Genomic DNA, 26,855 nt, shown 5'->3' with positions numbered 1-26,855 from the left:
AATCAGCAGAAGAGACAGACATGGGAAAATGAAAAATCTATTGTGTGGATTTAGCAGAGCTCGGGCACCTTTTCCAATTACAGGTGATCTTGGAATAGAACCACAGCTGATTTGCATTTGATAAAGCACAAGAATTAGTTGAGCATTCACACGTCATTGGCACCACTTATGTAAATGTAACAAAGGGTTTCCAATGACACACTGATTTGTGGATTCTGTAAAGAAAAGTTCCTAACAGTGAAGACTCACAGAATTACTAGTAGCAACGACTTCTCATAACTATAAAATAGACAATAGTGACAGACACAGGGGAAAATGAAAAATCGGCAGAAGAGACAGACACAGGAGAAAATGAAAAATCAGAGAGAGAGACAGACACAGGGGAAAATAAAAAATCGGCAGAAGAGACAGACACAGGGTAAAATGTAAAATCGGCAGAAGAGACAGACACAGGGAGAAATGAAAAAATAGAGATAGAGACAGACACAGGGTAAAATGTAAAATCGGCAGAAGAAACAGACAGGAGAAAATGAAAAATCAGAGAGAGAGACAGACACAGGGGAAAATAAAAAATCGGCAGAAGAGACAGACACTGGGAGAAATGAAAAATTAGAGATAGAGACAGACACAGGGTAAAATGTAAAATCGGCAGAAGAAACAGACACAGGGGAAAAGGCAAAATCGGCAGAAGAGACAGACACAGGGAGAAATGAAAAATTAGAGATAGAGACAGACACAGGGGAAAATGTAAAATCGGCAGAAGAGACAGACACAGGGGAAAATGTAAAATAGACAGAAGAGACAGACAGGGGAAAATGTAAAATCGGCAGAAGAGACAGAAACAGGGAGAAATGAAAAATTAGAGATAGAGACAGACACAGGAGAAAATGAAAAATCAGCAGAAGAGACAGACATGGGAAAATGAAAAATCGGAGGGAGACACAGACACAGGAGAAAATGAAAAATCAGAGAGACAGACACAGGGGAAAATGAAAAATCAGAGAGAGAGACAGACACAGGGGAAAATGAAAAATCGGCAGAAGAGACAGACACAGGGTAAAAAGTAAAATAGACAGAAGAAACAGACACAGGAGAAAATGAAAAATCGGCAGAGGAGACAGACACAGGGGAAAATGTAAAATAGACAGAAGAGACAGACACAGGGGAAAATGTAAAATCGGCAGAAGAGACAGACACAGGGAGAAATGAAAAATTTGAGATAGAGACAGACACAGGAGAAAATGAAAAATCAGCAGAAGAGACAGACAGGGGAAAATGTAAAATCGGCAGAAGAGACAGACACAGGAGAAAATGAAAAATCAGCAGAAGAGACAGACATGGGAAAATGAAAAATCTATTGTGTGGATTTAGCAGAGCTCGGGCACCTTTTCCAATTACAGGTGATCTTGGAATAGAACCACAGCTGATTTGCATTTGATAAAGCACAAGAATTAGTTGAGCATTCACACGTCATTGGCACCACTTATGTAACAAAGGGTTTCCAATGACACACTGATTTGTGGATTCTGTAAAGAAAAGTTCCTAACAGTGAAGACTCACAGAATTACTAGTAGCAACGACTTCTCATAACTATAAAATACACAATAGTGATAATTAAGTAAGACACTATTATCAAGTATCACTATTGTGCATTTTGTAGCCATGATAAGTAGTTACTAATAGTAGCTGTTTATCTAGTTACATAATGTAGCTAAGCCAAGATTGAAATGTACATACATTTACATTTATTTAGCTCTGTTACATGTAATTAAAATATAGTTTTTATTGATCTAGAGTTAAAAAAAAAAAAGCACTATCAAGATTCGAATCTAAGACCTTTCATTTCTAAGACCATTTCCTTCACCACTACACTACAATAGTCACATATTGATTGAATGCCGTGGGAGAGGTACTGAGGAAGATGAAACATCGGGAAGCGAGGAACAGAGGGGAAAATGTAACAATGGCAGAAGAGACAGACACAGGGGAAAATGTAAAATCGGCAGAAGAGACAGACACAGGGGAAAATGAAAAATAAGAGGGAGAGAGGCACAAGGGAAAATGTAAAATCAGAAAGAGAGACAGACACAGGGGAAAATTAAAAATCGGCAGAAGAGACAGACACAGGGGAAAATGTAAAATCGGCAGAAGAGACACACAGGGGAAAATGTAAATTCAGAGAGAGAGACAGACACAGGGGAAAATGTAAAATCGGCAGAAGAGACAGACACGGGAAAATGAAAAATCGTCAGAAGAGACAGACACAGGGGAAAATGTAAAATCGGCAGAAGAGACAAATTGAGTGAAAAAATAAAAGTATGTTGGGAGTTAAAACCAGCACTCTATCCACAACGCTACTTCCAGTATATGTTTGAATGGATTTATCTTACTTAGTGCCACAGGAGACCTATACAGAATACAACTTGTAAATAGCGTGTAAGATCAGGCGCCACCTGGTGGTCGTTCATGGAAGCACACCTAATTTAATTTAAGCTCCTTTCTTTTCTGAACGTCGGGGCATCGTGTTTCCCTGCATGTAACGCGACCAGCGCGTTTATCTTGATCCGTTACAGCGCGCCAGATGTACAATTCCTTCTGGCTGCATCTGTATACTCCCAACCCCATTAATCAAGGAGCGGTGCTATGGGATCTTCCAGTTGAGTACTCCTTATCCCACTTCATATCTCCATATTTTACTGCACTCTGGAAAAGGGTAGTACCATGGGGCCCCTGCACATTTTTATTGTCAAATGCCATCTTAACTGCTGAATAAGTGTTCCTAACCATTCTATAGTCATACAGTGTTCAGCAATACATAGTTTATGAAAAAAACATGTCCTACACATCCTACACATCATATTTAAAAGAGACGCGTACCTGAAATCAAATCCTGATCTTTTGCCATTTTCAGGAATTCCAGGGTCAGGGCACATATCAGTTGCCATTGGGACTCCTCCTTGGCTCACTACAATTACAATTAAGAATTACAGACTATCAATTATATTTTTATACATCTACAAAATATTCATTGAATTTGAATTTTGAATTCGTTGATCAGTTTTTGCAACCCTTGATAATAGTTTGCAGAACTCAATTGCTACTGCAAGCAGTTAGTGCAAAGTTTGCACTGCTTTCCTGAAAAAGGTCTCCCTTTGTGTGATGCACCAATATGTCAGATGTTTCTGCAACTGATATCTGGTACACTATTTTTCCCTTTTTTGCACATCACAGTCATTTAATTAAACATGTTTTAAGAAAATACACTATAGTCCTTCGTATATTTTGTGAGTATTTCACTAGTAGCTCCAAAAGTAAGATGTACAGAAAAGAAGCAGATGTAAGAGATGTATGAAGTATTAAATTTAAATTGTTGGTGGTATATGCTTTTGTGATGTAAATTAACATTTTACGCCACTGTAACTACAAAGCCCACAAAAGCAGAATAAACTGAAATTGCAGCAAGAATTATTATTGGAGTTTAAGAATATCAGATTTACAAATGCCTTACTCATTATTATGGTATGTAATAATATGCTTTATAAAAGCATATGCTTGATGAACAGGCATGCCCCTGAAACATTGGATTTTCATGTAATAATCATGTGGGGTTCCTCCCCACTTGCATATACAGTATTTTGTTGTATCAGTATTTCACTCTGCATAGTTTTTTGTATGTTTGCCATTAAATTGTTGTTCAAGATGCCAAATTAATTTGAAAAACCAAATTTCTCCAGACAGTTGTTCAAACAATATATGGCAATTTGAAGCTGATGTAAGTATTTGGCTACATTCACTTGCTTATAACTTTGAATTTAGAAAGATGGAGTTAAATTGACAAAATTTCATGGCTACAACTTTTTGCCATTAAGATAAAACATTTTGGCACAGAGTGGCAGGAATTATAAAAACTTGTGACAGTGATTTTACTCCAATTTAGTGCCCTATTGACACTTTTTCCTATTGTCTTAATCAGGAAAATCTATGGGGCCCATTTACTTAGCTTAAGTGAAGGAATAGAAAAAAAATACTTAAAATTTCGAATGGTTGAATATGGCTACTTCGACCATCGAATAGGCTACTTCGACCTTCGACTATGACTTTGAAATAAAAATCGTTCGACTATTCGACCATTCGATAGTCGAAGTACTGTCTCTTTAAAAAATTCTTCGACCCCCTACTTCGGCATATAAAACCTACCGAGGCCAATGTTAGCCTATGCCTAACAATTTTCTGATCAAAGGAAAATCCTTCGATCGATGGATTAAAATCCTTCGAATCGTTCGATCGTAGGAATTGCGGTAAATCCTTCGACTTCGATATTCAAAGTCAAAGGATTTACATTCGGCAGTCGAATATCGAGGGTTAATTAACCCTTGATATTTGACCCTATGTAAATTTGCCCCTATGACTTTTTTACAAAACAAAACATTCACAACAATGGGTTAAGGAGTTATTGTATAATGATAATTTAATAATTAGAGTAGCTTCAGTTTCCCAATTTGCCCTATTTTAAAGGGATTAAGTCAGAATACCTTATGCTGACTAAATCACATACACTAAACGATGAATGAAAACATATGCATTAGTGCTGGTATAACAAGTTGAATTTTAACCTGTTAAAAAGTATGATCTTTGACAAGCTTTTATAAAATGTCACAAATTGCTTATTATTAAAATCCAATTCATGCTGTAGAAAGTATTGCCTTCTCTACAACTGTGGTGTGTAAATGAATTGGCAACCAGCTGTGCAAACGTGTGTACATGCGAGAGGGCATATTTGCATGGATGCATTGAAACAGGTGCAGTCTGCATCACTGCTGCAGTGGAGCATTTTTTTTATCTGTTGGCTCCTCAGTTGATTAGTAACTGTTCAAATAGTGAACCTTTACATTCGACAGAGATAATCTCACATTCTGCTCAGGAATTGTTTTGTCGATCCCTAAAATAATGGGATTTAGAGCAGCCCAGGACTGTGTGCATTTACAGAACAAATTATGGAGTATTATGGAGCCATGGTTCTTCACCTACATAAAGCAGGGATGTCTTTGGGCTGGCACAAAGCCCCAAAATAATATAACAATAATAAGGGAATACTGTTTGGTTGTATTAATTTGGGTTTGCATCGTTATTTTAATTATGTAAATATACATATTCCCAGAAATATTCTGTTATATGTATTTACATCAGCGTGTTATATTAACTCAGTTAATATAATATAAACACATGTTATGGTATGAACATATTGCAGGTGTTGCATTAACATCAGCAGGAGCCCTAGAATCAATACCTAAAAGTTGATTTGCAGCTTCTGCATGTAAACCCAAAAATGCCATCTTTAAAAAAAAAATCAAATCAAAACAACCTAACCTGCTGCTTTATAAAGTGGATACGGCCAAAATATTTGTATAGATTAAGAAATAGACATTTGTGCTGCAGAGAAACTGTAATATATAGTGCTGTTTTTAGTATCTACATAATGCTGTACAAAAAAAGCAATCTCTGAAAGGAAGAATGGAAATAATCCCTTAATTTGCCAAATCAGGCATTTTATGGAGCCTTTTCACAGTTCCCCTGTAATCACTTATCCATAATTGCCAAGTGATGAGTTCTTTGGGAAATGTACGTGTTGGCAGGGGTGCTTCGCCAATGAGGCGAGTTGAGGCTGTCGTCTCAGGCGGCAGCACCCCACTAGGTACCAGGGGCAGCAAAAATGCTGCTCCTGGTACTTTAAGAGCGAATTTCCGGGGGAGGGGGGGCAGCAGCAACTGCTGCTGCCTCAGGCGGCGGAGGGACCAGGATCGCCCCTGCGTGTTGGCTAAATATAAGGCGGCAGCAGCGCTAAAACCTAAGCTGTTTTATTCTTGGGTCAGGCACAACATATCAGTATCAATTTTCTTTAACAGATCAGAAAATAATTTGATCCAGACTTCAGGGTTCAACATCCGTATCAGTGAAGGCATTTCATTTCCAACCAAAGTATATACTGTATAAGGAATGCTGTAAAATCACCTTAAAGAATATTTGTTGGTTGCAATGTCTGCTCGTAACTCCATTACTAACAGAAAATACAAAACATGGTTTTATAAAGCATGATACCCACCCAAGTTAGCAATATTGAATGGAATACACAATACTTTTTAGAAGTACAATAATGTCCCAAAGGTGCAGAGCTACTGACATGAGAACCTTGCCTCTAGTGCCAGAATTTCACATACAGGCAAAGCTTTCTGTTTTTTTAACAGGATGTTCACCTTTTTTTAATGCAGAAAGTGCAATAATATACTCTATTCTAGTGATATATCCTTTGTTCCTCCATTCAGTTCTGAGAAGGTGTAAACCTTAAAAATGGAATGTAAAATTGCTCATGGCACTTTATAAGCACTTCTGAATTTACATAAAGGGGCACATTTATCATGGGTCGAATTTCAAATTCATGTGAGTTTATTTAAACTCCCTTAAATTCATGAATTCGAAATTCAACTTCCCGAAATCTATTAATAAAATCAAATTATTAAAACTTGAACTTATTTAAATGACCCACAATTTTAGTCAAATACGATTCAAATTCAATCAAACTCGATTTGAGTTTATTCTCCGAAAGAAAAACTTGAATGTCAGGAAGGCTGCAAAAATCTCAGAATTGATCCCTGGACCTCTCCCATTGACTTAAACAGTAATTCTGCAGGTTTTCGGTGCCAAATAGTCGAATAAGAAGGGCCAGAGGGTGATAAATCTTCAAAAACGAATTTGAATTTTTTTTAAACTTGAATCGAGTTTAAATAATTCCCTAGTCACATTTGACAGTTTTAACCATGAAAAAAATGTGAAAATTAGAATTAGAATTTTCAATTCAACCCTTAAATCTGCCCCTTATTCTTCATTTTTTCAGTTTCAGTTCACTGCAGGAATGGTCAACTTTGTGCCTTTTTCCTCTCTTTGTGGTGGGGATAGATGTAGTTTTGTCCTGCTTCTCATGTGGCCACATTGACCTTAAAAACCAGTTATGATTTATGACAAAAAGATATTTTTATTATAGAGAGCAGGTACCTAAAACTGCATTACTATTTTACTTTACACTACTAAGTGCTAAAAACATCACAAAAGAGATTATTTATCAACCTTTAGCCATTTTTTTAAATTAAAGTTATTGTTTTATTATTAACATGAATTTATAGAGCACTAAAGTTATCTTTTTATAAAGTATTACTGAGATGTTACAGATCTAACAATTTATTTTCTGAAAAATTGTAAACCCTTGGTCATTTGTAGGGAAGTTACTGCTTGGAGAAATATTGCTGAGGTTTTTGGATCTAACAATTACTTCTTGCTGCTGGAACGATTCATTCTAGCATAGATCAGAATAGTCCAAATCCCTTATCCCCTAGAGCATAGATGCAGACAGAGCTGCTGCTAAGTACTAGCACTCTATAATGTTGTTTAATGTATGTGTCAATTTGTTAAAAAAAATTTACTGTCAGCAAATTGCTCCTGTCAGGAAAGGTTTGGTAAATGGGGAAAATATCAAACTGCTCAGAATCTTTTAGGATTCCCTAGTTTCATATTTGATAATTCAGTCCCAACCTTTAAATTAAATGTATTACATGTGCAAATGTACACATGTGTAAAGCTGTGAATTGATTTCATGCAGATGTGTAGTAAAATTCTGCTGTAATTAAAAAAAAGTCTGGAACCTCTTGGTTTCTGGTCGCTTGCACTAGCTATTGGGCCAGAAGAGCAGCCAGAAGAGCAGCTAGAAGAGCAGCCAGCAAGTTTTCATTTGATCTTCTGCTGGGTCTTAGGTTTAGCAATTTCACCCCAGCATTCTTATCGGTGGATTGTGGTCAGCCAATCAGGGCTGGCACTGACCTTATATAGGGCACTGCTGGTGCCTGAGCATTGGTCAATATTGAGCACTGAGGCACTGTCCTTCGCTCTTGTTTCTGCTCTGCCACCTGTTTTGTTTCTGCTCTTTCCCAGTTCTTGTGTTGCTTTTGTTTCACCCTTGTTCAGTCCTGTTCCAGTCCTGCTCCAGTCCTGTTTAGCTCCTGCCTGAAGTACTCATCTACTTCTGCTTTTTGTAATCTCAATACAGGATAGGATCCGTTATCCGGAAACCCATTATCCAGAAAGCTCAGAATTACAGAAAGGCCATCTCCCATAGACTCCATTTTATCCAAATAATCAAAATTTTTCAAATGATTTCCTTTTTCTCTGTGATAATAAAACAGTACCTTGTACTTGATCCCAACTAAGATATAATTCATCCTTATTGGAGGCAAATTGGGTTTATTTAATGTTTACATGATTTTCTAATAGACTTAAGGTATGAAGATCTAAATCACGGAAAGATCCATTATCCGGAAACCCCCAGGTCCCGAGCATTCTAGATAACAAGTCCTATAACTGTATATATTTATTTTAATATGATATAAGTGTGTACTAGATGCATAAACTGCCGCATTTTGTGTTAAAAAGAGCAGTTCCTCACAACTGTGCAAAAACACATTTGTGAAAATGAAATTAGCACATATATTTAGGTGTGTTCTAAGCTGCATCTCAAACACATGTTAAAATGTATAACATTGCCCAAATGAATGCTCCTGGTTAAGAGCTCTAAATCACAGGGGTAGCTTAAGAATATTCAGCTGTGCCCAAAATTTGCCATTTCCAAAATCTTGTTTGAATAGGTTTCATTATGTAAACCGGTGCTTTTGTAAAAATATTTTACCTATGAAGTTTTTAATCCTGCTGGGAGCTTTGAATGTAGAAGGGTACTCCTGGGCAGCAAAGGTGAGATTTATGCACATTATACACCCTCCCATTAGGTTTCATTATATAAGACACATGCATCTCTGTATCATACAAAAAAAAAATTGCACTTGATTTATCTGTTCTAAGCATAATGCACACACGATTTATATGACAAAAGATAACATTTAGTTTGAATGCATCTAGTACTGCAACGAAGATATCATGATACCTTAACACCAATTACTGTATAAAAGCAAAATATCCCATCTGTTTAAATGTTCCTTTCTTTTTACACTTGGCCGATAGCATCACCTATTAACTTTATCTATACTATATTTCTTTGCGTTGGGCACTGAAACTAAAAAAGGAATTGTAATATTTTATCTCTCCAAATGTGTTTATGGCAACAGAGCGTAGTACAAAATACTTCTTGATTTTATCATGCATAAAAAAGACATTGAACATAGTGTTATTGCTATTCTGTGATTACAAAATATTTTCAAGTCTGTTGAATTATGCATGTGCATGGGTAAACAGTAAAGAATTAGTCATCCCAACAAAAAGGGCAATCACTGTATGTTTTTGAACACTGCATAATTCATCTTGTATAGTTCTAGGAATTTGCACTGTCCACATTTTTTTTTACAGAGACAGACAGTCCTACTTAAATGTCAACCAAACCATCTAATTTAAAACCTTGAGGTGATTCAGTTAATGTAGTGCTCTCTATATTTGATCATGGGTGGAAGTTCATTCAAACAGAAAGTGCTTTAGGTTGTGCACATTTAATAGGATCAGTCACAAGGGGTGGGTAAAGCCTTGTGTGTAAAATGTGTGTAAAGAAATAGTCTTTTTTGTTTTTTAGATTGTTTGGTTAGTAATTGTGCTGACAGTCAGAAAATAATACAGTTTTGAGATCAAGCTGGAATGGTATCATGAATACACAGATCTGCCTGTAATAAAACTACCTGTGCGGCGGGGTTGCCCGCCGCGGGGACACCCGCCGCCTGGTTCTTAGTCCGGAGCCTGCGCCATCTTTGATCCTTAGGGCGCGCGGCGCGCCTGCGCGCCCCTTAAAGGTACAGGCGTGCTGGCGTGATTACGCCAGCGTGCATTGGCGCACGTTTTGGCGCGAAATTTGAATGTATATAAGGCCCATTCATACTCCCAGCCAGTGCCCGTGATAGAACTTTGTTTCTAAGTGGTTTCTGAGCCTAGTGCATCTGTTCCTGTTATTCTGTATTCTGATTATCCATGTTTGACCCTGCCTGTATCCTGACTACTCTGAACTCTGTATCCTGACCCTTGCCTGCCTACGACAACTCTTCCTGCTTAACCCCTTGATTGACAACCCGGTTTGACCCTTGCCTGCCTGACGATTCTGATATCCGCCTGCCTCGACCCTGCCTGTTTGACCATCCTTCTGCCTAATCCTTTGTACCGTAACCTTCGGCCCAAAAAGACTTTGCTAACAGCCGTGCCCCTTCGCCAGCTAGAACATCTCGCCTTGCACCCCTCGTTAAGTCCAGGTGGCACCCAAGTAAGCTGAGGGCTCCTCCCGAAGCCCAACGGTGGTCACACTACTGGTGAAGCCGAGCCGAGACCAGGGTGCTTGGCATTTGTTCTGGTATCGGGTGCCGGCCGTGACACTACCTCATTCCTTATATGGATTGTTTTCTGGAAACAATTTTTATACAGTTACTGTATACAGGCCCCCATAAGCAAACAAGCAATAATTGAACATTAGGCAAATATTTGCTTCTAGCATATTTTTTGTTTTAAGGGGCAGGCTCTTATCCCATTTTACCTGCAGTGAGTAGGTATATAATTAACATGGGGCTGCACATTGAGGGCAAGAGTTGTAGTTGTTGATCAAGGGGGTTATTTACTAAACTCCGAATGCAAAAATCACGAAAAAGTCGTGATTTTTATTTATAAAATCTGGCTTTTAAAAAATCAAAAATTCTGAGTTTTCGGGTGAAAAATCTGAAAAAAACTTGAAAAACTGGTAAAAAAAATCTGAAAAAAACGTGAAAATCGGATTTTTAAGTATTTGAAAGTTCTCTACAGGTGAATTGCTCCATTGTCATACAAATCATGTTAGATTGTACCTAGTTTTCATAGTGTAAAAATAGCAACTGAAATCTTTTTTTGCTCATGTCTGCATACACTGATTTACCTCCTACCCTGAACAGCACAGGTTAAACTATGCCAAGAAGAGCCCTGTGGGTAAAGAAGAAAATTAGTGCAAGGACTTAGTGAAAGCGGGCCAAGCCCTGCGTGTTTATTTGCAGCGTAACGAAGAGCCCTGTCTCATAGCATCTCAAGAGAGAATGGAAAAAGCTTGGAAAAGCTAGACACTAAGGAAAGTAAACAATATAACATTTATTAACAACTCAATAATCGGCTCATTGAAGAAGTGAAAAGTAATATACTTTATATCAATACGCTGATGGCTAATGTAATGTTGGTTAGTGCTCTGTCAACACACTGTCAGTGCAGTTGTAGCTACTATGGATAGAATGCTTACTAAATGTATGAAATATATGTTTTGGAACCCAGCATTCAATCTAAATATATATTTCTCCCAGTATACTGTATGTAAAAGATTAAAGGGTCAATGCAATAAAAGTATGTATTGTTTTATTCTACTGAAAGAAAGCGATAGCAGGAAAAATAAGAAAAGTCAAGGCAAACTTAATCAAGTAGTATTTACTATGCAAAATATGCAAAAAAAAAAGTTCAAAATATGGAGTTTTATAAAAGTATTAATGTGCAAACATATGTTGATAAGCAATGTAAAATAGTAAACCTCCCACTATGTCTGGGTAAACTATGCCCTGTGGGTGGGATGTATTAGTAAGGAAGTAAAGATGTTGTACGTAGGTATTGCAAGTTTTTAGAGGGATTTTGCTTTATCCATCTCAGGATGCTACACATTTTTCCTCCAGTTTTTTGCAGTCAACAAAAGGTGCCAAAACAACAGGGTACTCAATAACTCTTGGAAGGATATCTTTTTATACTTATTTAAACAGTGCTGCGAAATATTGTGATCCAAAATAATTTTTCAGAATTGCTTTTCACCCTTTGCTTTTGATATCAAGGACAAAGAAAGGCAAATGAATGAAGACATGCAATCATAGCCCAAATCCCTACTATATTATTCTGGCTTACTAATGTTGACATCCTTGGCTAGTTGGTCAATATGTAAACAAGTTGTGGGTAAATATATATTCTGCTTTAATACTGTATGCCAGGTAACAAAATCCACAAGTTTCACAGTCAGCGCCCTTCACCTCCAAATTACTTTAACCTGATGCACGTCCAACGGTTTCCACCTCCAATCCGTTCAATCAGACCACATTAGTTATTGACGGCACCAGTCAGTGGTTTCTTTTCTTAAAATGCCTTTATTAGGACATGGGCTCTGACCCCAAACATTTTGGCAAAACCACTGACTGGTGCCGTCAATAACTAATGAGGTAACAAAATCCATTAATTATATTGTAAAAATTAGCAATATATTGTCCCTATAGCCACCATGCAATTTAATTTGTATTTACCAAGATCTGACTTATCTTAACACATTTCTCAATCTAGCATTTATTATTTTATATGTTTAATTGACTACTGTATGCCCTGATGGAAAAAGCTTGATTTATAACACATCTTTATCACATATGTAACATTCTTTGTGCCCCATACCCAGAAATAGTTTATATTACACAATTGCACTTATTAGACTTTGAAGTTTTGTATAATAAATTAGGGAAAACAAAAAAATCGGATAATCAAGCTAAAGCCAGATAACATGATGTTAAAGTAAGAAATGGAGAATGAATGCTTAGTATGTATGATTGTTGATGACAAAATGGAAATAAAGCTAGAAATCCCACATGAAGTAATATCAGTGATTATTCCTCTGAATTAAAGAAAATATCTGTAAATGTGATAAAGTGGTTTATCAAAATGTATCCTCAGCTACATTGCTTGCAGGGTGATTTATCGCAAATTTACCTATACTATATAAATATAACATTACTTTATATTTTCTGCACACACTTCAGATCATTCTGCTGTACAAATAGTTATATAAATATGTAGTGATGGGCGAATTTGCGCCGTTTCGCTTCGCCGAAAAATTTGCGAATTTCGCGCGAAATTCGCGAAACGGCGAAAAATTCGCGAAACGGCGCCGGCGTCTCGTTTTTGACGCCGGCGCCCGTTTTTGACGCCGGCGCCCGTTTTTCCGACGCTGGCGCCCGTTTTTGACGCCGGCGTCCGTTTTTCGAAAAAAAAATTTTGACGCGGGCGAATTTTTTCCGCGAATTTTCGCGGGAGTTTCGCGAATTTATTCGCTGGCGGCGAATCGCGCAAATTCGCCGCGAATTCGCGCCTGGCGAATAAATTCGCCCATCACTATAAATATGGCTTTCTAGGACATCAGAAAGATACACAGTGGAAAAATTACTATAAATTGTAGGTGGGGAGTAGCAAATGGCCACACTGTAAAAAAAAAAAAGAGCACTTTTCTGTTGTATACTTTTTATTTGAACCTATTGGTTGGTAAAATAAATATCAATATATAGGCACTTTTTGTCAAACTTTCTTTACTGTTCTGAATTCCTAAATACTGTATCTCACAAGACCCTTTATCTATTTCACCTTAAAACAACAAAACTTCTATTTCTAGAGTCCTTTGACCTCACAAAAAAACTTGATTTGTAATTACAGTTGACAGCACAGTCCTCTTTTCTTGTAATTACTATATTTGCACTGATACCTGCAGAGCTATTGAGTACAAAAACAGAAATATTAAAATTAAGGAGAGGAAATCCACTGCCATAATATATCACAGCAAGTCAACTTATTGTAAAACATTTTTTATTGTTCATATTGTGTCTTTAGAATTGATATTATTTGGTTTATATTTTACAAAGACTGACAAGTCTGTAAAATAGGGAAGGCTACGGCACAAAAGAACACTGTGCTTCCAAGTGATGATATGAATGAATTGTGACACATCATATGCAAATACCAACTAGGTTTATAAATGCATAATATCACCACAGGCACTGAAGGAAACCATATTTTGGAAGAAGTGGTGCCTTAAATCTCAGTTAGACTGATCATCTAAATTTGTGGATTATACTCGAATAAAGTATCACTTGGAACACAGGTTGCCAACACTAAAGAGGATTGTCTTAATAGATAAGAGCATTGCGAGGCTTCAGAAAAGAAAATTATCCCAAGTGCCTTGTGTACTATAAATAAAACCAGCTACACACATTAGGGATTAAGTGAGCTAGAAGAGGACTGACTTCTGCTACTGCAAGACTCAAACAGAGAACTGGAAGTGGTTAATAAATACTTTTAATTAGTGATGGGCGAATTTGTCCCATTGAAATTCGCAAAACTGGCGAAAAATTTGCGAAACATCGATTTTGATGCTTGCGACAATTCGCAGTAAAATTTTCGCCATAGAATTTTTGCGTTAAATTTGCGAATTGCTTCGCCGGTGGCGAAACGGACAGATTTGCTGTGAATTCGCGAATACATTCGCCCATCACAACTTTTAATTTCAATTATATTTACAAATAACTTTATAAACATTTTTAAAACGAGTATGTATTTTCTTTCAGTATGCTAGTAAAAACAGTTTTTGATAAAGAACCCTTTCAAAACAATGCTTTTTCAAGTACAAAATGTATAATCTTAAAAAGACATACTAAATACTACAAAATAATACTAAATATTAAGTATACTAAGGGGCAGATTCACTAAGGGTCGAATTTCGAAGTTAAAAATACTTCGAAATTCGACCCTCGAATTGAAATCCTTCGACTTCGAATATCGAAGTCGAAGGATTTAGCGCTAAACGTTCGATCGAACGATCGAAGGTTTTTTCATTCGATCGAATGATTAAATCCTTCGAATCGAACGATTCGAAGGATTTTAATCAAACGATCGAATGAATATCCTTCGATCAAAAAAAGTTTAGCAAGCCTATGGGGACCTTCCCCATAGGCTAACATTGACTTCGGTAGGTTTTATCTGCCGAAGTAGGGGGTCGAAGTTTTTTTTAAAGGGAAAGTACTTCGACTATCGAATGGTCGAATAGTCGAACGATTTTTACTTCGAATCGTTCGATTTCGTTCGAATTCGAACGAATTTAACCAATTCGATGGTCGAAGTACCCAAAAAATACTTCGAAATTCGAATTTTTTTCATTCGAATCCTTCACTCGAAGTTAGTGAATCTGCCCCCATGTATTTATAGTTCAGTGGAATAGTCCTTATATGTAATTTTATGCCAGCCATCATAATTCCCAAATTCTTCCTTTAAAAAAAATAGTCATGGAATTTATAAAGCTATATAGTTTTCTTATGCCAACAAAACTTTTGTTTTAAACAATTATTTTACACCCACCCCAGACCCTTGTGTAACCTATCCAAGTCAATAGGATGAATCCACTTTGGTCAAGTATTTAGCACCAGTAAAATATTTGTTGTGAAACCAAATTGAGGTAAAAGTCACTAAGAAGACTTTCTCATAGAAAGTGAAATTGGGTGGCTTTTTATCTTAGGTTCCTTCAGAACTGTGGCCATTAATGAGAAGAATAATGAGGATGGCAATTAATACTGTAACACTCAGAAAGGACCACGATTAAGGATACTGCTCTTTTTAAAAATGAGGGGATACTTATTCATTACATGCTCATCTCTGTAAGTAGGGAAATGGATAAGGGAATTAGGAAAACTAATTACATTTGAATGCATAAATGTATGTTTGGCCTTCAGAGAATTATGCTTTATTTATGTATTCATTCATTTATTTTTGAGAACAAATGTAATTTCTGCCATTAATGGTTGACAGTAGAGATGTCGCGAACTGTTCGCCGGCGAACTTGTTCGCGCGATCATCGGGTGTTCGCGCTCGCCAGAAGTTCGCGAACGTCGCGCGACGTTCGCCATTTTGGGTTCGCCATTGTTGGCGCTTTTTTTTGCCCTCTCACCCCAGACCAGCAGGTACATGGCAGCCAATCAGGAAGCTCTCCCCTGGACCACTCCCCTTCCCTATAAAAACCGAAGCCCTGCAGCGTTTTTTCACTCTGCCTGTGTGTGCTGAAGAGATAGTGTAGGGAGAGAGCTGCTGCCTGTTAGTGATTTCAGGGACAGTTGAAAGTTTGCTGGCTAGTAATCGTTTTGATACTGCTCTGTTATTGGAGGGACAGAAGTCTGCAGGGGTTTGAGGGACATTTAAGCTTAGGTAGCTTTGCTGGCTAGTAATCTACCTTCTACTGCAGTGCTCTGTATGTAGCTGCAGTGGGCAGCTGTCCTGCTTCTGATCTCATCTGCTGACTGCTGCAATAACAGTAGTCCTTGTAAGGACTGCTTTTATTTATTTTTTTGTTGTTTTACTACTACTACTACTACTACTACTATAAGAGCCCAGTGCTATTAGTCTAGCAGTGTTGGGGAGTGGGACTGGTGTGCTAATCTGCTGCTCCTAGTAGTTCAGCAGCACCAACTTTAATTTTTTTTTTTTAATATTCATTTTTTTTTTATTTTACTTTTTTTATTTTACTACCGCTGTAGTAGTGTATAAGTTGACCTTTTAGGCATTATTTGCCCTGTAGGCATTATTTGCACACTGTTTTCTTCAACCCGCCATCGAGCTGTGTGACCTTGTTCACATTCTGTCTAAATATCCATAATATTACCGTCTCCAGAAAAAACACCGGAGTCACTTTTTTCAAGCAGCCATAATATATTTTACGTAATCCGTATCCACCGCTGTAGTAGTGTATACGTTGGCCTTGTAGGCATTATTTGCACACTGTTTTCTTCAACCCGCCATCGAGCTGTGTGACCTTGTTCACATTCTGTCTAAATATCCATAATATTACCGTCTCCAGAAAAAACACCGGAGTCACTTTTTTCAAGCAGCCATAATATATTTTACGTAATCCGTATCCACCACTGTAGTAGTGTATACGTTGACCTTGTAGGCATTATTTGCACAGTGTTTTCTTCAACCCGCCATCGAGCTGTGTGAGCTTGTTCACATTTTGTCTAAATATTGATAATATTATCGTCTCTAGAAAAACCACTTGAGTTACTTTTTTTCAAGCAGCATTCATATATTTTACGTAATCCGTATCCACCGCTGTAGTAGTGTATACGTTGACCTTGTAGGCATTATTTGCACACTGTTTTCTTCAACCCGCCATCGAGCTGTGTGACCTTGTTCACATTTTGTCTAAATATTGATAATATTATCGTCTCTAGAAAAACCACTTGAGTTACTTTTTTTCAAGCAGCATTCATATATTTTACGTAATCCGTATCCACCGCTGTAGTAGTGTATACGTTGACTTTGTAGGCATTATTTGCACAGTGTTTTCTTCAACCCGCCATCTAGCTGTGTGTATTATCGTTTCCAGAAAAACCAACTGAGTTTTTGTTGTTGTTGTTGTTTTTTTAAAAATAATGCCAGGCAAAGGCAGGCCGCCACGCAGAGGCCGTGCTAGGGGCCGTGCTGCTATGCAATCCTGTGGCCCTAGCAAATTGCCCAGTTTTAAAAAGCCAATGACCCTGAACTCCCAAAATGCTGAAGAGGTAGTTGACTGGCTTACACAGCACACCCCATCCTCTACCGTTTCTAACATTACCACAACATCCTCCTCATCCTCCACTGCTATGGCCACCCCACGTAACACTTCCTCCACCACCGGTGCCCCTTCTTCACTGGGGTCAGAGGAGTTATTTTCCCATGAGTTTCTTGAACTGAGTAATGCGCAACCATTATTGCCAGAAGAAGATGAAGGAGATGAGGACCTTACACCAGATTTAATTCTGGCAGAGAACACGATAGAGATGGACATAATGAGTGATGAGGAGGAGGTCCCCGCTGCTGCTTCCTTCTGTGATGTGTCAGAAGAAATTGATGCATCTGAGGAGAATGATGATGAGGAGATTGATGTTTTGTGGGTGCCTAGTAGAAGAGAGCAAGAGGAGGGTAGTTCAGATGGAGAGACGGAGAGTCAGAGAGGCAGTAGGAGAATAAGACTTAGAAGAAGCAGGGAGGACAGCCCGCAGGGATCAGTAGGGCAACAACATGTATCGGCACCTGTGTTCAGCCGGCCAACGCACCCGCCATTGCCGCCAATGCCGCCAACTTCTACTGTTACCGCCAGATCGCACACTTCCAAAAAGTCAGCAGTGTGGGATTTTTTTAATGTGTGTGCCTCTGACAAAAGCATTGTAATTTGCAATGAGTGCAGTCAGAAACTGAGCCTTGGTAAGCCCAACAGCCACATAGGTACAACTTCTATGCGAAGGCACATGAGCGGCAAGCACAAAGCACTTTGGGAGCAACACCTCAAAGGCAACAGGCAAACTAAAAGCCACACTCCTTCTGGTCCAGCATCTTACTGCTCTACCTCTGCTCTCCTTGACCCGTCTGAACCACCCTCCACTCCGCCTTCCACCTTGACCACCTGTTCCCATTCCCAGTCATCTGCCACCAGCCAAGTTTCTGTGAAGGCCATGTTTGAGCGTAAGAAGCCAATGTCTGACTGTCACCCCCTTGCCCGGCGTCTGACAGCTGGCTTGTCTGCACTCTTAGCCCGCCAGCTTTTACCATACCAGCTGGTGGACTCTGAGGCCTTCCGCAAATTTGTAGCAATTGGGACACCGCAGTGGAAGGTACCCAGCCGCAATTTTTTTTCTAAAAAGGGAATACCACACCTGTACCAACATGTGCAGAGCCAAGTTACCGCATCTCTGTCACTTAGTGTTGGGCCAAAGGTCCATATGACTACTGACGCATGGTCCTCCAAGCATGGTCAGGGCAGGTATGTCACCTACACTGCCCACTGGGTGAACTTGGTAATGGCTGGGAAGCAGGGAATGGGTAGCTCAACAACAACAGTGGAGTTGGTGTCACCGCCACGGATTGCACGCGGTTCTGCCACCACCTCTACTCCTCCATCGCTCTCTACCTCGTCTTCTTCTTCTTCTTACTCTGCTGCTGGGTCCTCCTTCTCCTCCTCCACACCTGTGCACCCCCAGCTCCCCCTAGGCTATTCGACGTGCCAGGTACGCCGTTGTCACGCTGTCTTGGGGATGACGTGCCTGGAAAGCAAAAACCATACCGGATCTGTACTCCTGTCATCTCTGCAGTCACAGGCCGATCGGTGGCTGACCCCACACCAACTGCAGATCGGAAAAGTGGTGTGTGACAATGGAAGCAATCTGTTGGCAGCGTTGAGACTAGGCAATTTAACACATGTGCCCTGCATGGCACATGTGTTAAATTTAATAGTCCAACGTTTTGTCTCCAAGTACCCAGGATTCCAGGACGTTCTCACCCAGTCCAGAAAGGTGTCGGCCCATTTCAGACGTTCCTACACAGCCATGGCACGCCTTGCTGACATTCAGCAGCGCTACAACATGCCAGTCAGGCGTTTGATTTCTGACAGCCAGACTCGCTGGAATTCAACGCTCCTTATGTTGGAACGTCTGCTGCAACAACAAAGGGCCGTCAACGAGTACCTTTTTGAACTGGGTGGTAGGACTGGATCTGCACAGCTGGGGATTTTTTTCCCCCGTTACTGGGTGCTTATGCGCGATGCCTGCAGGCTCATGCGACCTTTTGAAGAGGTGACAAATATGGTCAGTCGCACCGAAGGCACCATCAGCGACCTAATACCCTTCGCTTTATTCCTGGAGCGTGCCGTGCGACGAGTGACAGATGAGGCTGTAGACCAGCGTGACGAGGAGCTGGAAGCGCACGATTTCTGGTCGGAATCACCAGAACGAACCCAGGCACATGCTGCAACGCAGGGAGAGGTGCCAGAAGTGGAGTCAGAGGAGGAAGGTGGCTTTGTGGAGGAGGAGGAGGAGGACCAACAGGAGCAGGCTTCCCAGGGGGCTAGTGGTGACCTTTTGGGGACCCCTGGTCTTGTACGTGGCTGGGGGGAGGAGACCGTGGATGATGCAGTCCTTGATAATGAGGAAGCGGAGATGGATAGCTCTGCATCCAACCTTGTGAGAATGGGGTCTTTCATGCTGTCATGCCTGTTGAAGGACCCCCGTATCAAGAGGCTTAAGGAGAAGGACCTGTACTGGGTCGCAACGCTACTAGACCCTCGGTACAAGCATAAAGTGTCAGAAATGTTACCAACATACCACAAGTCCGAAAAGATGCGGCATTTACAAACCAGCCTGCAAAACATGTTGTACAATGCTTTTAAGGGTGATGTCACTTCAGGAACTCATCAACATTCCAGGGGCAGAGGTGCCAGTAATCCTGCCACGAGCACACCTGCAAGGACAAAGCCCTTTGGCCAGTCTGTAACGTCAGACATGCAAATGTTTTTCTGTCCAAGGCAGCGCCACAACCCTTCTGGATCCACCCTCAAAGAACGCCTCGACCGGCAGGTAGCGGACTACCTGGCATTAACTGCAGATATCGACACTCTGAGGAGCGATGAACCCCTGGACTACTGGGTGCGCAGGCTTGATCTGTGGCCAGAGCTGTCACAATTTGCCATGAACCTCTTGTCTTGCCCAGCCTCAAGTGTGCTCTCAGAAAGGACCTTCAGTGCAGCAGGAGGGATTGTAACTGAGAAGAGAACTCGCCTAGGTCACAAAAGTGTCGATTACCTGACCTTTATTAAAATGAATGAGGGGTGGATCTCGGAGGGTTACTGCACGCCGGAAGACTTGTTCTGACTTCTATGCAGCTGTCCTTCTCTTCAAGCCTCATGACTCCACACACAGCTGTCCTTTAGCGTCCTCCTCCTCCCTCCGCCACCGTTACAAACTAGGGTGCAAACCCTACTGGTTTAATTTTTTCTGGCCTCTGTGCTTCAGTGGCTGCGACCAAAAAAATGCCTATTTTCTGCATTTATATGACATAATTTTTCTGGCCTCTGTGCTTCAGTGGCTGCAACCAAAAAAATTTATATTTTCAGCATTTATATGGCATAATTTTTCTGTCAACTGTGCTTCAGTGGCTGCGACCAAAAAAAATGCATATTTTCTGCATTTATATGGCATAATTTTTCTGGCCTCTGTGCTTCAGTGGCTGCAACCAAAAAAATTACTATTTTCAGCATTTATATGGCATAATTTTTCTGGCAACTGTGCTTCAGTGGCTGCGACCAAAAAAATGCATATTTTCTGCATTTATATGGCATAATTTTTCTGGCCTCTGTGCTTCAGTGGCTGCAACCAAAAAAATTTATATTTTCAGCATTTATATGGCATAATTTTTCTGTCAACTGTGCTTCAGTGGCTGCGACCAAAAAAATGCATATTTTCTGCATTTATATGGCATAATTTTTCTGGCCTCTGTGCTTCAGTGGCTGCAACCAAAAAAATTTATATTTTCAGCATTTATATGGCATAATTTTTCTGGCAACTGTGCTTCAGTGGCTGCGACCAAAAAAATGACTATTTTCAGCATTTATATGGCATATTTTTTCTGGCCTCTGTGCTTCAGTGGCTGTGGCCAAAAAAACTGGGCAAACAATGCCTACAAGGTCAACGACGTTGACCTTGTAGGCATTGTTTGCCCAGTTTTTTTGGCCACAGCCACTGAAGCACAGAGGCCAGAAAAAATATGCCATATAAATGCTGAAAATAGTCATTTTTTGCCATACGTTGACTCAACGTATATGGCAAAAAATGACTATTTTCAGCATTTATGTGGCATATTTTTTCTGGCAACTGTGCTTCAGTGGCTGCAACCAAAAAAACTGGGCAAACAATGTCTACAAGGTCAACGTATGGTGAAAAATTACTATTTTCAGCATTTATATGGCATATTTTTTCTGGCAACTGTGCTTCAGTGGCTGCGTCCAAAAAAACTGGGCAAACAATGTCTACAAGGTCAACGTATGGCGAAAAATGACTATTTTCAGCATTTATATGGCATATTTTTTCTGGCAACTGTGCTTCAGTGGCTGCGTCCAAAAAAACTGGGCAAACAATGCCTACAAGGTCAACGTATGGCAGTTGTTTAAAGAGAACAGTAGATTACTAGCCAGCAAAGCTACCTAAGCTAAAATGTCCCTCAAATCCCTGCAGACTTCTGTCCCTCCAATACAGAGCAGTATCAAGCAGATTACTAGCCAGCAAACTTACTATCATCTGTCCCTGAAATCACTAACAGCTCTCCCCCTACACTATCTCTTCCAAGCACACACAGGCAGATTTTTCAGATACATTTTTGCCCTTGATCCCCCTCTGGCATGCCACTGTCCAGGTCGTTGCACCCTTTAAACAACTTTAAAATCATTTTTCTGGCCAGAAATGTCTTTTCTAGATGTTAAAGTTCGCCTTCCCATTGAAGTCTATGGGGTTCGCGAACCGTTCGCGAACCGCTCGCATTTTTGCGCAAGTTCGCGAATATGTTCGCGAACTTTTTTTCCGACGTTCGCTACATCCCTAGTTGACAGTGAATACAGCTACTATGGATAACGGCCTCATTGTGTCAGGAGGAGTATGACATACAATTCGCGAATTACTTCGCCGGTGGTGAAACGGCCAGATTTGCCGAATACATTCGCCCATCACAACTTTTAATTTCAATTATATTTACAAATAACTTTATAAACATTTTTAAAACGAGTATGTATTTTCTTTCGGTATGCAAGTAAAAACAGTTTTTGATAAAGAACCCTTTCAAAACAATGCTTTTTCAAGTACAAAATGTATCATCTTAAAAAGACATACTAAATACTACAAAATAATACTAAATATTGCATACTGTTTGTGCCTAAAAGAGAACCAAAGCCCCAAAATAACTTTAATTTTGTTTTTTATTTGATAGCAGAGAAGAGCTTTGGAGCTTGCCATGGCCAAATTGGCACAGTGCCCTTCAAGAAATTCACTTGTTCAGAGCATAGGCTGAAATTTGCTATGAATGCTTTCACTCCTAAAAACTCCTGTAGATGGAGGGCCACGGGGATTAAATTTGGCACACAGGTGCCTGCCATGGACAGAAGTGTAGGAGTCCCATGTCATAAGATTTCAGAGATTTAAATCCCTTAAAAATATTTTAATACCTTTTTCTCTAAAATGATAAAGGAATTTAGATTCATGCCAGCGTAAAATGCTTTGCCAATTCAACTGCACGACTTGCATACATTTAAAGGTTAGGAGTATTAGCCTGGAATTTCATAAATGCAACAGTTACAATTTAGGACATGATTATTTCTGCTAACAAATATTTGTTTTGTGTTGTTTCTAAGATGATTTATTCTGGTTTATAACCTATATAATCATTGTTTTGCCTTCTTGCATTTAATTGTGTTACACCTGAATGCATTTACATATCTCTAATTAGCAGGAGGACAAACATCATTTGTTAGTTAAAAACGAAAATCATTAAAAAAAGAAAAATAAAATATTATTTTGCATTTCATGCATGAAAGACTACCTCATTTGCAGACCTTCAGTTCATACAACTGTATAGTGTATGTTGCAAACTTAAAGGAGCTCCTTTATGATGACATTGTGATAATGCCTAGCATAGAGCTGTATGTTGTAGCTTGTACACTAATATTGATGTTTCCAGCATGAAAAAAACTTATTGCAGGTGCAAAAGATTAGATTTCAACTACTGGGAGAGTAGGTTGACTAAGCTGAACTGAAGTGCATAACACAAAAATATTGTGTGCCTAGTTTTGGTACAGTGAAACACCTAATTTTTTGTAATAATAATTTTTAAAGGCAAACTGTGCGCTGTCAATCTTTCTCCTTCTTTTTGAATTGTGTGAGTATCTAATAAGACCATATACTGCAGTTATTATCTCTAGTTAAGACATAATTGCTTCTTTTTTGGAAGTGTATATCATCCATTGTACTGTATCTGGGAAAGAACCCTGGGAATATGAAATTCTACTGATAATTAAGAACTTTTGCACTTTGAAGTGCTGTATCTAGTATTTAACTCTTGTGGGTTTTGTTAAGTGATCTTAAATAGTGTACAAAATTTTGTACAATAAATTATGTATTTATAGTTCAGTGTAATAGTCCTTATATGTAATTTAATGCCAGCCATCATAATTCCCAAATTCTTCCTTTAAAAAAAAATAGTCATGGAATTTATAAAGCTATATAGTTTTCTTGTGCCAACGAAACTTTTTTTTTTTTTTAAACACTTATTTTAAACCCACCCCAGACCTTGTGTAACCTATCCAAGTCAATAGGATGAATCCTCTTTGGTCAAGTATTTAGCACCAGTAAAATATTTGTTGTGAAACCAAAATGAGGTAAAAGTCACTAAGAAGACTTTCTCATAGAAAGTGAAATTGGGCGGCTTTTTATTTTAGGTTCCTTCAGACCTGTGGCAATTAATGAGAATAATGAGGATGGCAATTAATACTGTAACACTCAGAAAGGACCACAATTAAGGATACTGCTCTTTTTAAAACGAGGGGATACTTATTCATTACATGCTCATCTCTGTAAGTAGGGAAATGGATAAGGGGATTAGGAAAACTAATTACATTTGAATGCATAAATATATGTTTGACCTTCAGAGAATTAGGCTTTATTTATGTATTCATTCATTTATTTTTGAGAACAAAATGTAATTTCTGCCATTAATGGTTGACAGTGAATACAGCTACTATGGATAACGGCCTCATTGTGTCAGGAGGAGTATGACATACAATGAAAATCCACTTGGAAATCAAGCACTAAATATTTACTTTGTATAAAGCTTTTCATTACTACAATGCACAGCGGAACTGATGCCTTCAAAAGTACAATTCATTGCTTTTACCTTGCTGAAATGCTACTAAACCATTTATAGATATCAAAATAGAGGCTTTAAAATGTCAGTAATTTGTGTGATAACTATTATTTAACTGTTTCCGTAAGCTATTTTCTGTAGAAATATCTTGCTACTCTCCTTTGTATCAAAATATAAGAACTCTGTCCTTTTCAAGAAAACTATTTAATGACACAATTAACTTCATTCTTAAGAAAAAAGGCATGTTTTCTTTGCATATTCAAGGCTAAAATGGCTACATTCAAAAGTGAACATTTTATTCAGCATTATTTCACTTCTATAAAAGACAGCTAATTAAAGTACTCAGTATCAGAATTGTAGTAGGCACTTTGGTGAAAAGGGATAACACAGAGGAAAAATGCATGTACTGTATGTTCTATATCTTGGATATTAGTATACAGTTGTTTAAGTAAATGTATTGAAACAAACAACATTTATCAATATTTCTTTAAAAAATTCAAAAGTCACATAAAATATAATGGCAATAAAAAAATGCTGCAATGATGTTCAAAACTATTCTTCTGACTTAAACATGTATCAATGCATATATATATATATATATATATATATATATATATATATATATATATATATATATATATATATATATATATATATATATATATATATATATATAGTTCATCCTAATGCATAAAAGAGGAGCTCGATAGTAATTCAAGTGGAATTATTATTGAAAGCAATTACAAAGGAAAATATGCAAGATGTTCAGCTCAATTGATTATAAGACTCCAGATTTATACAGCAAAACAATAATTTCTTCTGGGTTTGCTAAAAGCTATTACCTATGGGAAAAGCAAATTTAGGTTTGACAATGGATCAATACTGCACTGATAAAATATAAAGCATACACTATCCAGAGCATTTCTAGGAACAGATCCAACAATAATAAAACATATTGCAAATGGCAAAGCAGCATGAAAATATAGCAAGTGTTAGTCTGTTTAAATGTAAATGAATCTTCAATTAGATTGACTCTTGAAAATGTTGTACTTAACATACAAGATAATTGAGACTTACCTTGGAATGCCTGCTGCTTTTAACAAGTAGATGCAAATATGTGAGAAAACAATTGCTGGTTTATTAAGAAAGGGATGATTTCATTCCTTACAGGTTTTGAATATCACGGCAACCGATTTTTAATACAGATGTGGAGATGGGAGTAAGTTGATCGAATTTATGGAAACCATCACAAATTGGTCAAAAAGCACATTTTGACCAGTTGAGTGAAATTTTAATTGCTCCCACCAGAAATATTCTGGCAGAATATAATATGATCAAACTGTATAAAAACATAATCCTCAAATTAAAATATACTGCAGGTGTAGTAAAGTCATTTAACATTGTCATTGAAAGGGTCATTGTGCTCTGGAAGAAGCCTCCCCATTCCTATCCCCTATCTCATTCCTTCTCTTCCCAGATTATGTATTCTTTTAGACAGGGCAATCTCTACATCTCTACGTCTGACTGTTTTGTATGTAAACCTGTTTGTTTGATGTATATACCCATTTATTGTACGGGTATGGGACCTGTTTTCCAGAATGCTTGGGACCTGGGGTTTTCCAGATAACAGATTTTTTTTTTTCATAGGCTGGTTTTGCTTCCAAAAAGGATTAATTATATCTTAGTTAGGATCAAGTAAAAGGAACTGTTTTATTAGTAAAGAGAAAAAATAAACCATTTTTTAAAAATGTGGATTATTTGGATAAAATGGAGTCTATATGAGCCAGCACTTCCGATTCAGAGCTTTATGAATAATGGATTTATGGATAATGCATCCCATACCTGTACAGTGCTGCTGAATATGCTGTTTCTTTATAAATATGTGATAGGAGGGATTGCTGAACTGTGCATGTATCAATGGCAATTGACTAAGGTCCTTACTCCCCTAACCCACTGCTGTATTTAGCAAGGAATTATCCTATCCAGCAGCAGGCTAGGGCAAATTTTATTTGACATATAGACAGAAGGGCCTCCCCTTTAAATCAGCAGCCATAGGCACAGGCCCTCGGGTATCTATATGGTAAATACGGTCCTGGGCATAAAAAAAATTGAGTATGAGGTATGTAACCTGTTATGCAGAATAATATATCTTTTTGTAATTGGGATCTTCATACCTTACCTCTACTAGAAAATTATGTAAATATTAAATAAACCCAATAGGATGGTTTTGCTTTCAATAAGGATAAAGTCACTGTCTTATTATTACAGAGAGTAAACAAATCATTTTTAAAATTTTGGATTATTTGGATACAATGGAGTCTATGGGAAAT

General features: G+C 38.4%; 1 protein-coding gene across 1 annotated transcript in view; it reads right to left on the bottom strand.

The window, feature by feature from the left end:
* LOC108717438 (CUB and sushi domain-containing protein 1) overlaps nt 1-26,855 on the bottom strand; it is a 786,063-nt gene that overhangs the window by 341,922 nt on the left and 417,286 nt on the right. The window contains exon 7 of the mRNA XM_041564732.1: nt 2,878-2,965. Within this exon, the coding sequence (XP_041420666.1) occupies nt 2,878-2,965 (88 nt within the window). The remainder of the gene's footprint in view (nt 1-2,877; nt 2,966-26,855) is intronic.

Source organism: Xenopus laevis, chromosome 5S, assembly GCF_017654675.1.
Source record: "Xenopus laevis strain J_2021 chromosome 5S, Xenopus_laevis_v10.1, whole genome shotgun sequence".
NCBI classification, from domain to species: Eukaryota; Metazoa; Chordata; class Amphibia; order Anura; family Pipidae; genus Xenopus; species Xenopus laevis.
The sequence above is the reverse complement of the archived record's forward strand: the minus strand, read 5'-3'. Positions and strand labels throughout refer to the sequence as shown.